The 12,642-nt window shown below is 38.9% G+C and overlaps 1 protein-coding gene across 3 annotated transcripts in view; it reads left to right on the forward strand.

The window, feature by feature from the left end:
* LOC136243238 (probable ATP-dependent RNA helicase DHX37) overlaps positions 1-12,642 on the forward strand; it is a 102,315-nt gene that overhangs the window by 16,964 nt on the left and 72,709 nt on the right. For 2 of the 3 annotated variants that reach the window (XM_066034758.1, XM_066034756.1), the window contains exons 6-9: positions 629-669; positions 726-781; positions 9,671-9,784; positions 9,900-10,001. In XM_066034758.1, the coding sequence (XP_065890830.1) occupies positions 629-669; positions 726-781; positions 9,671-9,784; positions 9,900-10,001 (313 nt within the window). The remainder of the gene's footprint in view (positions 1-628; positions 670-725; positions 782-9,670; positions 9,785-9,899; positions 10,002-12,642) is intronic. The other variant, XM_066034757.1, reaches the window with a different exon arrangement.

The following is a 12,642-nucleotide window of genomic DNA, read 5'->3' on the forward strand; positions in this document are numbered from 1 at the left end:
ACATCTTGCTCTTCGGCATCACTCTCATCAGTACCGTATAGAGGGAAACTTTGACAGGGGTAAACTTTGGCGAATAGCAAGCTAAATTGCATTCGGAAAAATAAACTTTGGTGAATTCAAACTCAATCCATAGCTATAGAAATGCTTATCTCAAGAGCTACAAGTAATTGGCGGGTTAAAACTTTAATGAATTTGTAGTGAATTGCAAATTCGCCAAAGTTTTCCTCTATACGGTATTGCCAAAGCTGTTGTCTGTTTTAATTGTTATAAAGTAGTACAATAAATGTGTCATTGTACTTATGGCACAGTGTTTTGATAACTGCTGGTAAAAGTTCACTTTCTTCCATGTGGACAAAGATATTTATCAAATTACACGATTCCTCAATTGATTCAGTGCATTTGTCCTCCCAACTAGCAACACCATTTTATTAGAATTGGATTACACACAGTATTTGTCCTATTATCCGTATGCGTGCCAGACATTTATTTCTTATAATCCACTTGTAAATCTTGTTTTTTGTTTTTTTGTATGTACAATCTGTTGAGACAGATCTATTTGAAACATTATGAATAATTTAAAAAAATTTGCATTTACAGGAATGTAAAGTGTTCCTGTTGTTCTTTGTAGGGAAGTTTCCTATCATATCCGATATGAAAATAACATCACAGGTAAACTGCATCTATATAAGGATTATTACCATGACGGTGTCTGTTTTAATGTTTAGAGCGGACTAGTGTAAAGTTTATGACAGACGGTGTACTGCTGAAAGAAATGGAGAAGGTAATTAACCCACTTTTGTTTAATTAAATAACTACTGTTTCAAGCTGTTTTGTACTCACAAATATTAACAGTTAACTATTTCCATAACCTGTTTCACAGTCTTCTTTGCCTGAGTTAAGTTGAAAGTGTGTCCTGAATCAATGAGAATTGCCATTAAGCTCACTTGACAACTACTCTTTAAGATGACTATATACAGGTCAGATGATCTTCAGTAATTTGCTGAACTCAGTGTGCCATACATGAATTACACCCCTGTGATAAAGTTTTTGAGGCTATGGTATGTATACCCTAGTCTCGCATGGCAAGACCACTATCTCGCATGCTCCCTCTTTCTTTGTGATGTCATTGATTGGTGAGATAGGGTCTGATGGATTACCATTGACATAGTTGTGAATTTCCACTGAAATTCGGCAGATTTGATTTCATTGGCTAGCTGTACATTGGCATGACAGACATAAACTTTACTGCAAAACTTCGAACAGGGCTGACACTGTTGCTGCGTAACATTTACCCAGGGCAACTGTTTGCCTGTGAATGGAACTTTATCAACAGTAATTTATAAGACCTACACCAACCACCTACCATACAGTGTAGATTTATATACCCCAGGTATGGGATGGCACTATATAGTTTTCCAGGTATACAGAACCACAGATTAGGGCTGAGCGATACTATCGTTTTAGCGATATATCGCAATATTTTGAAAGTGTTGATATCACGATATTTTGTTATTAACTATCGTGATACCATGCTTGTACATTACTATCATTAAAAATCCATTTGTTATGTAGTAGTTGGCTAAGAATCGTTGTAAATGATAAAGACCACCCATCTGGTTTCCCCTGCAGAGAGGTGTGAACACCATAACAACCTCAAAGCATGTGTTACAATAACTGTTACTGTAAACAAGGATGATAGTGGCTAGTTTGCTATCACCTATAAGGACTTCCTGCAGGAATGCTAAGCAATACATTATGTGGCACCAGCTATGATTGACTTATTTGTAAGTATCATGAACTATTCAGTATCGTGAATAGTGGCTTTAGTATCGATCGTGATACTAAAATGGCAGTATCGTTCAGCCCTACCACAGATATGAAGAAACAGTCGTTTTTATCTTGTAGAAGAATAGACGTTGCTAATACAACATAAATCTATGCACTGACATTGCTAAGAAGTGGTCTGGCCACACAAAACCAATTGACTGCTGGCATATATACTGTATACACTGTATCGGGCAATTTCAAAGTTGCCATGGTACTGTATCATACAGTACAGTAGTACCAAGAGTTCATAATAAAGGACTCTTGGTATAACCAAGCCCTAAAGTGCCTTCAGTTTGACTCTTTAATGCTTCCAATATGTTGTTAATTTTTTTTATTCAATGGAATTTTCTACTGACTAACTGCCTGCCTGCCAGCATGTCTGAAACCTTCAGACAAGCATAACTCGATAACAGCTATGGCTACAGGCTTGATTTTTTTCACTGTTCAACGTCACTTCGTCCTGAGACGTAACTTTGGTCATACTGCAGTATGTACAATGCATGTGTCATGGACTTACCTTTGTCCTCCTTCACATCCTGGTTCTTATTGCTGACAGCTTTAGGAGTCGGTTCGCGGTAGCACAATGCGTGGCTTCCCTACATTTGTAAATGGGAATCATCCGTATTTTCCGTGAAGAAAAAATAAGACTAGATTCTATTACTGTTCTTCAGAGGCGCTTCTATTACTGTTCTTCCCTCATTCATTCACATGCATGTCAAACATGCATATTAGTATTCATGTTACATGCATGCAGCATGTAGGAAAAGTGTCTCTTGTTTCCCTATTTTTTTTTCTATGATCCCTTAAAATATTCCTTATACGTATTTGTAATATACCACTTAGGAGTGCTCACCTAATTGGCGAAAACCCCACCTGCAAGTGCGGGAAATGCAGGCATGCTTCACATTTGTTTGCAGATAACGAACGTAAGAACAGTAACAAATTGTTGCCGAGTCCTAACGTAAGTGTATCGACCAGAATGCAGAAAGCTTTAATTGTGGGTGCACAAGTAAGCCCAGAAAGCCAAAACACTCACAATTAGTGGTGTGTGATATCAGAATTTTCATTTCGATACGATATTGATACAATAATAGGGTAAATATCGAAATTTCGATTCGATTTTTGATAATTTTTAATTGTTTGGGTGGAGTAATTGCGGGGGGCGGCCGATATTTGTAAATATGCTTCAAATACAATTTAAGCTCCAAAACTATTGCATAGAACTAATAAGCCTATAAAACTGGTAGACAAGCTTATAAAGTGGCTAGATTGTACAGAACCAACCTTCATTTCTACAGACAAAAAAATAGTAGAAGTGCCTCTGCAACAATCCAGTCACCACGAATATACAACGATTTGCATGCCCCTCAACTACAGTGTATCAATCACTGCCTTGAAAGTGCAGCGGCCATTACGTTTCACTTTCAGCTGTGTTACACCGTTACAAACCAGGAACAATGTTAGAATCATCCCTGCAATCAGTCCAGTTACCACAGAAAATACGGACGATTCCCGTTTACAAATGTACTGTAGGGAAGCCATGCATTGTGCTACCGTGAATCAACACCTAGGGCTGTCAGCAAAAAGCAATGTGAATCAACACCTAGGGCTGTCAGCAAAAAGAAACGGGACTCAAAGGAGAGCAAAGGTAAGTCCATGATTCGTGCACTGTACGTACTGCGGTATGCCAAAAGGCACTTCTTGGGACGAAGCGACGTCAAACAGTGAAAAATTCAAGCCATAGCCTTAGCTGTTATCAAGTTATGTTTGCCTGAAGACATCAGGCAGGCAGGCAGGCAGTAGAAATTTCTATTGAATAAATTTTTTTTGGAAATTTTGTAACAATTTATTGGAAGCCTTTAGGATCGTACTGAAAGCACTTTTGGGCTTGGTTATACCTAACCAATACTGCCAAGGTGCCAGGATGAAGTTGTGAAGCTGGTTTTTGGGTGACTTTTTTGGCTAGGAAAACCCAAATCTCCATGATCCCTAATAATACAGTACTACCGTATTGTATGATATATACAGTATGTAAAGAGAGTTTTACCTGCCGTGTTTGCCTCTTTGATTGCCATTGGCTGCTTTTAGATCGCATGTATAACGTAGTAGTGACGTTCCATGCATGGCCCCACAATCGAATTTTGCTTGTTAGGCTATATATGTAGCACCTTGCCACCTATTAGGTGAGGTGTCGTAGCGGCCTTAGCCACCGGCACTTGTACAATGTAGCACAAAACCGCAGCTAGTGCAATATAAATATGTGACTGGATCTACGAGAACTGTTCTTATCGCCCAAGACAAGAAGTTTGATTTTTTCACACAAACACAAAGCTTAATGAAATGCACTATCGAGCTTCACTGCCACAGTCGACCAGAGAAAAGCGATCTGCTTTTGCTGGCTACTTTTTCAAAGCACAGTGGCGAGCCGTATGAGTGGTCTGGAGTCTTGATGGAGCCCTGGCCAACCAGGTGATGGCTGTGTGTGGCTGTACAGCTCCGTGGTGTTGGACAATGACCTGTGCTGTAAATTTCCTTTCATTTTAGCCAGTTCTGAGCCCTGAATGGCCTAATACTTGGTCTAATTCATCCCAGCACGTTTCTTTTCAATTTTTGAACACCATCTTGCCTGCCTTCCAGGGCCCCCGCCTCCCACCCTTCTGGAGCTCGCCTGATACAGACAACCTCGGTTTAAAAACTATCTAAAATGGTGGGAAACTTAGCTGTTGACTACTTCTTCAGTGGATGATCAGGAAGGTAAGAAATTGTTGTGAAACGTGTGAAAATTTGGTATGCGTAGCTACCACCATTGGCCAGCTACAACACACTAAATATTTAAAACCGACGTTTCTCGATACTTTTAAATGGTCGATAAGACCGGTTTTCCCAGAGACAGTCACATATATTGCACTGCGGTTAATGCATTATAAGTTATAATGCACTGTGGTCAGTGCATTATAAGTTACAGTTCTGTTACAATGTACTCGCTGCGGTTAGTGCAGCAGTGCTATATACGAATTCTAGCACTTGTGGTGTGGTACATTCAAGTATCATGGCTTTCTTGCCCAAAAATAACACCCAGAAACCAGCCTCACTTTCCATTCATGGCAGATTGGCAGTAATCCCTTGTTTCACAACTTTATAGTGTAGCTATTCCCTTGTTTCACTACTTTTTTCCTGTTTGTTTCCTGCTCCAACTTAATTCCTAATTTTCCTTCTACCGTAGGTAGAGAAATTTTTATGAAAAAATAATTTAGCTTCAGAAATTTTAGTGTAAAGTTTTTTCGTGGATACAGACTGCCCGTGAAAATTTTTTACTGCATTGTTACACACATGGATACAGACTTCCCGCGATACTGCATCGCTACACACGTAGCTATTGGGGATGCGAAGTACCGTAACACAAGAAAGTTTTGTGGTATTCAATTTTGTGTGGATGACAATAAGTCACTCAGTAGGTTTGTGGCTAGCTACCATGAAAGGATTCAGATGATATGAGAAGCTTCTGTTAAAGAAATGAGGTCGGCCTTTGCTTTTTGGAGACTCCCTTGATTTGAAGCTACAGCAGTGTGTTCTTAAAGTCAGAGAAGGTGGTGGAGGAGTTTCTTCCACACTTGTGATGGCAGCTGCTAAAGGACTAGTGTTACCAAACTAGCAACTACTAAAAGAATTTGGGGGGCACATGTCATTTAGCAAAATGTGGGCTCAGTGTTCTCTAAAATGCATGGGATTCGTGCAGAGGAAGGCTATTACATCAAATAGCAAGTATACTGTGGAAAATTTTTCTGAAGTAAGGGAAGTTTTCTTGAATGATATGATGGCTGTGGTGGTAATGGCAGAAGTTCCTCCTGAGCTCATATTAAATTGGGACCAATCTGGAATCAAATTTTTACCGTTTAACGCATGGACAATGGCTCCAAAAGGATCAAAACGTGTGGAGATGATAGGACTCAAGAACATGCACCAAATAGCAGGTGTCTTTTGTGAATCACTGGCCAGTGATTTTCTTCCAGTACAACTGATTTATAAAGGAAGAACCAATTGTTGCCATCCATCCAAAGTATAAATTTTCTGTGGGGTGGCATATGACACACTCAGCAAAGCATTGTCCAATGAAAGAACAATGCTAGAATACCTTTTTTTGTGAATGCAAAAATTACTTGGGGAGGATAAGTCAGCTCTTGTTATTATGGATAACTTTAAGGGACAGATAATTCTTTCTTTTGGCCACTTATTTACTCTCTTTTCTTTACCATCTCATCATACACCTCCCTGATTGAACAAACTGTTGTCTCACTCATGCGATGCTTGAGGTTCCTGGTAAAGAAACGTGATGTGGAGCTGCACCATGGAAAGTGGCATATTTCCCAATAGCCGCATGAGTGTAGTCATCATAACTACTTACGTAAACACTAAGTTTAAAAAAACAGCATCCATTGCCATTCCATCACCAATTCTTTTCCAGTAGTATGGTGCACCTCGTTTTTTGGCGCTAATGCTTTCTCTACTTCTTTATTCATTTGGTCTAGTTATTAAAAGGGCCATTTGGATTTGGAAGCCTGTCTTTTTGCTTCAAGTACTTAAGAAGAGCCATCCAGTCTTAACACACTTGGTTATCAGTATTCTCATACTGTACAATCCTATTTTCCGTATATTCAGAGTAAAAAAAAAATTCTGTAGTAAAAATATTTTCATGGTCTGAGATAACCATGAAAATATTTTTACCATGAAAATTTCTCTATCTACAGTACTTGTTGTGTCTAATGAACATGCGCATGAAAAAAAGAATGGCACCAGGCATTATTAAAACTATTTTTTCATCTGAGTGCGTGCCTCAACAATTAATTACTGAAAAGTGAAGTTGCCATTATACTTAGCTTTCAGCTATGTTCTGCCGCATTACTAGCTTTCAGCTATGTTCTGCCGCATTACAAATGAAGAACAGTATGAGAAGTGTCTCTGCAATCAACCCCATCACCATCGTAGGGAAACCATACAGCGCTATCGCCAGTGAAAAGTAAAAAAACTGGAGGACAAAGGTAAGTCCGTGATGCCTGTATTGTACATACTGGGGTTGGCGAAAAGCATGTCTCGGGTTGGAAGTGATGTCTAACAGTGAAGAAATCAAGCCTGTAGCCTTATCCATTGTTGAGTTATTCTTGGCTGGAGGCATCAGTCAGGCAGCCAGTTACTAGAAAATTCAGCTAACTTAAAAAAAAAAAATCATAGCCATGCAGTTAACTTAAGTCATATTTATTTACTGAATTAGGAATTAAATGTCCTATCTGCAGGTATAGGCAACCTACTCACTACATTTTGTCTTTGACCCCTAGCCCAACTTAGACTACAACAAGTTTGATACTGAAATTTGATTGGCTGAAAACGTGGTCTCTAAATCTCGTAGAGCCACGGTCATGTCCAATAGAGACCACGCTCTGAGGCGATACGAAATACGATAATTACGCACCTGTAACATTGGCAACGCATGGGAATTTAAATGGCTAGTAACAGCCGTACTGAATTAGAGGGAGGTGTAATGGGCTTGTTTGTACTAATCAACACTACATTACTTGCTTACAAGCAGCTGTCGAGGCACAACAACAGCAACAATGAGTTGTAGTCCACTCGCTGAGTCCAGTACTTCGATACATAGCACGCGCCTGTAACATTGGCAACACATGGGCGTTTAAACGGGTAACAACAGCCACGCCGAGGTCCCGCCATGTCGGGAGGTATAGAGGGCTTGTTTCTAGTAATTAGCCATACATTTCCTATTTACAAGCAGCTGTCAACTCAAGGTACAATAACGAGTTGTAGTCTAAATAAGTTAGACGTCAAGAACCACTGGGTTCTACGGGATTTAGAAAACCCTCAGGCCCTTAGTAGCGCCCTCGCTGCACTCAGGCGCTACAGCCCAGGGCCTTTGAGTTTTCTAAATCCCGTAGAACCCTGGTTCTTGACGTCTAACTATTATTTAAAATTCCTGATTTTTCCTTCTACACTTGTGATATATTCACAGCGCTAATGGTTAAATCCATTAACACCTCGTGCCTTGTGGTATACTTGATATCAGCCAGGTGTTGCCTTTACATTATTAATTCACAAAACTACAACCACTATTGATCCTGTAAAGTGTCACTAGATACATGTAGATAACTAGTAAGTTTCATTAGAGAAATTTAGCAAGAAATGGAAGTAGCATGTCAAATAAACCTCTTTCACACCTCAGATCAAAGGAAACCACAGGACAATACCGTGATATCACCCTGTGGTTATAGTCCTGATTACAAATACCTTTGATGCTGAGGCATTAGTTTCCTTTGGTTCTACAGCTCATAGTTTACAGGGTACATTGTGGGTTTGAGTTTAGCATATAATTGGACTCTAATATTACAGTAGTTTAGTTAGGCTAGTGTTCTCTTCAGAAGAGCATGGAAGCAGTTTAAGCACCAATAAAATGAATTATGCAATACCATCGGTTGGGATGAACTAAAATGTGTGAAAGTTTGGCATCATTGTTATGTTAAGAATATTCATAGTTGTCTAGTGCTAGAATCGCCACTATACATGTGTTGTGCATAGAAAACTATGTGCTTTTGTAAAATTTACAAAGTACATCATCGGAATCCTCACACAAAGTGTAGCCAAAAGAACTAATGATCCCCAGTGATCCCTGTATTGTGACTATTGGTGTTCACGTGATATTCCAAACAAAACTATGCAATTAACATAATATTTTCAAGTAGCGCCTAAAACCTCTGGTTCTCTTGAGACGTAGTATTTAGCTACTAGGTGTCGCTAAGTGTTTTCACAGTATGGGTTCGTCGCTAAATGTTTTCACAGTACGGGCCATAAAAGCAGAAAATTTGATGGGCACAATAATTGGCAAATTGAACAACTTGTCTATTTGGCAAATTTACATTTGACGGTTCCTCTTGTTTGCAAGGCTGCGCTAATCATCTAATCATCCACGGACTGCTTTGAAAATGCAGATGTCATTTTAAATGCCGCAATGATAGTAGTCATAGCAGCTCCAGTGATAGCTTCAAATATGTGACTGTCTCAGTGAAAACCTGTCTAGTTCGCACAAGCATGCATTTTGAGAAAAATGAATAGAAATTCAAAAGTTGTGCAAACTAGACAGGTTTTTGCTGAGATGGTCACCTATTATAGCTGCATCCAAGGCCGAGACCATGAATAATGTAGCTAAAATAATGTAGCTACAGTAGCTATCTGGCACGGGATGCATCAGTGAGTATAGGAGAATGTGCCTTACAGGTGCCTCTGGCTCGCTCTGGTCTGCCTACGAAATATCTGAAAGGCACAGAGATATGTCTGGCTGCAGTTGTGGGACCATTCTTAATAGCTAGAAGTAGTATATCTTTCAATGTTTACTAGATCAATCTTCGTGAGAAAAAGCTACGTATAGGTTCACAGGTCTTCTCTTGGATTTCTCCGTGAGTTACTGTAGTTAGTTGGATATTTGGCGGGTTTAAATTTGACAATTTCATTGAAAATTTGCGAAATGCTCTAATTTTCTGCTTATTCAGAAGTACATTTCAACCATGTGACAAGATGGTTCAGATGTTCTCAGGGTCAGACCTACGCTGTATACTTGTTAAGTACACTTAATGGGGTTATATGGCTTGAAATAGTGCCACTAAAACCAGTGAACCCGCAATCGCTTCTTTAGAAAAGTATTGTATACATACTGTGTGGCATGTTTCACAAGTATCATAGCCTACGCTGTAATTTCACAATTGATGCTTAGAGAGATTTGTTTGGCAATGTGTACTATCAATGTTATGCAAACTACCAAGCTTGTCTTTGTTAATTCTTCTTGTAGGATTTTCTGCTTAGCAAATATTCAGTGATCATAATTGATGAAGCCCATGAGAGAAGTGTTTTCACTGATATATTGATTGGCCTGCTCTCAAGAGTTGTTCCACTCAGAAACAAGGTTTGTGCTTTATTTTACTAGATTACTTTCTTGTTTAGTATCTTTTGTGATCTGTTTCTTATCATGGAATTATAATGTTTACGTATGTGTTTGTTATTGTTATCTTTGCGTATAGAAGGGTCCACCACTAAAGCTAGTTATCATGTCAGCAACACTACGGGTAGAGGATTTCACTCAGAATGGACAGTTATTTTCTGCACCTCCACAAGTAGTAAAGGTTGGTTTCTTAACCTTTATGCATTTTGAACTTCACTGCCTATTGTATCTGTACAACTGGATATGGACATTGTTAAAGGCCCCTGGCCTATTAATTTAATTTTGTATTTGAATTGTGTCTATTACATACAGTAATTATACAACCAAGTACTAAGAATAATACGAAACGTGGTTAAAATTACGTCATTAATAATGAATGAATAAATATTTAATAAATAATGTTTGAGAGAACTACAAGGCCTAAGGCTTCGCACTCACCGGGAATAGAATCCATGTTGTATGAAGAGATAATTGTATAATGGGTGAATGTTTCCGTGGAGGTGATAGAGACGTACGACAATTCTATTTAATGTCGATCAAAACAGCACGTGGTATACCCACTACCAAGAGTTAATAATAAGAGAGGCTCTCTTATTATTAACTCTTGCCACTACCAATCAAGCAGATTCAAATGGCTATTTAGATGAGCGAATTGCTGTTCAATTGTGTTTGAAAGTGTTGCCAGCTGGTGCACTAAGTCTCAAGTCGCCATGCCAGCTGCCAGTGGATGTCCGTGTGTATCTATGGCTGCAGGACACCTGAATAGGTTTGACATGCCAGCTGCACAAGGACAGGTGTGTTTGTTTGTATTGTAATGTACATATGTCTTGTATTTTATATTTTTTCTGACTTGCTAGGCTCTGGTTGGTTTGGTTGTCTGTTTGTACTAATGTATTGTAAAGAGTGTGGTATGTTTTAAATGTTTTCTTGTATTATTGTACATTTTTCCTTTACCTAGCTTACTAGGCTCTGGCTGGCTTGGCTGTCTTCCTTTATCTGGTTCACCTGGCTTGTATACTCCTACAGTATTGTGCATCTCCTGTAGGTTGTGTATGCATATACTGTGTACACATCACTGTGCCATTACCACACCAATGATGTACTGGCACTTAGCTACTACTGGTGGCCTTTAGCTACGATGCCACTATTGTGTTGTATCTGTCACTTCTGTGACATATTGAGTTGATTTGGGGATCGTGCCTTCACCACCTAATAGCCTCACCAGGGGGCTGTCACGTTGGTGTATGTACTTGGTTGTATGTGACGCGGTCCTAGTAATAATAATAAAAACTGTTTTGATGGTTTACAGTAGTTGACCTAATGGTGACATTGTATCATGAACCACGATAGTGGGTTCATAATAGGGATCGCCCATGTTTTTTGCAAAAACTCTAATAGAACGCACGCCTAAAAACTACCTTGGAAAGCATCCTCCAACTCAAAACCACCCTCTGGTGGTTAATTGCAATGAGTATTGGTCCACTAGTAAGTATCAAGTGAAAAAGAAACAGTATGTGTATTTCAGACAGAACTGAAATTTGCCATTTTGTTCATATTATTATTATTATTCATAATATTATTTTGTTTCACTCATGTACAGCAAAAGTTATCCACTTTTTCGTGCTAAAAACTATATAGCCATGTTTATTGAGTCCTTCTTCATGTCCATGACCTATTTTTGATTTCATTTTCGGATGGAAACAGCCCAAACCGGGCCGTTTCTTCTATCCAAAATGCCATTACGCTTCGAGAAGCCGTACAAGATCGTGCTCAGAGTTAAGTTTTTGGTGTGCACTACTTGTGGCTAATAGAATCTGTCTTTATTAAACTCAGTATAGGCCAGGAAGCTTAATCTGGGCTAATGACTTTGTTGCAAGGTGGTTTTTTTCGCTCCGTGATTATTGTACATTGGTGGGTTATCCAGATTAAATACTCTAATAGAGCAGTCATGTAAATACTCTAATAATGCAGTCAAGTGTATAACAGCAATCCTTGCACTGAATTTGACAGCTATTAAAGGTACCAGTAATGTAAATTGTAGCTCATATTGCGACACTCTCAGTCTATATGCACATTGTAATTTGATCAGTTTCATGTTTGTACTGAAACGTTAACAGCATTACTATGCAGAATTACACTATTCACCACAGTCTTCATTATCAATCAAAGAAATCTATGTTAATTTGTACACATGATATTGTAGTCAATAGAGTGAGAAGATATTGCTGAGGAGATGATGTGTTCCAACAACTTGCAGCAAATACTAGTCAATGATATAGGTCTATAGTTCGATGGATTAGTACGCAGGCCCTTCTTGTATACTGGTGTTACATATGCCCTATTCTAGTCTGAAGGGAGTTCACCCTGATGTATAACCCTTTATTACCGAATGGCTAATATATTGCCAAAAACTGCGTGTTACGGGTGCCCTTTATAAATGGACCCATAACTCTTTCGTCCTAAGGGCTATGAAGTTGAAATAACCACCAATTTGCTGAGTAGGCTCAGGCGTTTCTAATAAAGTTTAACACAAAGCGATAAGAACAAGTATGGGGAACTATCAATACTTATAAACACACAAACACGCATCAAAAACAATTGTACCTGTTTAAATTTCGATAACTTTCGCTCTGAGCATCATGGTGTGTTCTACTAAGAATAAAACTACTCCTCACGTGATAAGGATTCCAAAAATATACAGTATGATGTAACCGGGGGTTACAACAAGATGGCGGCGTCCATCTTTCGCTGCTATGGCGAAGAATAACAATGCGCCTTTCTTCACTTCAAAGCGCGTGAGTTATGTGTTTTGTTGTAAGGTT

The sequence above is a fragment of the Dysidea avara genome, chromosome 13, assembly GCF_963678975.1.
Source record: "Dysidea avara chromosome 13, odDysAvar1.4, whole genome shotgun sequence".
Classification (NCBI taxonomy): Eukaryota; Metazoa; Porifera; class Demospongiae; order Dictyoceratida; family Dysideidae; genus Dysidea; species Dysidea avara.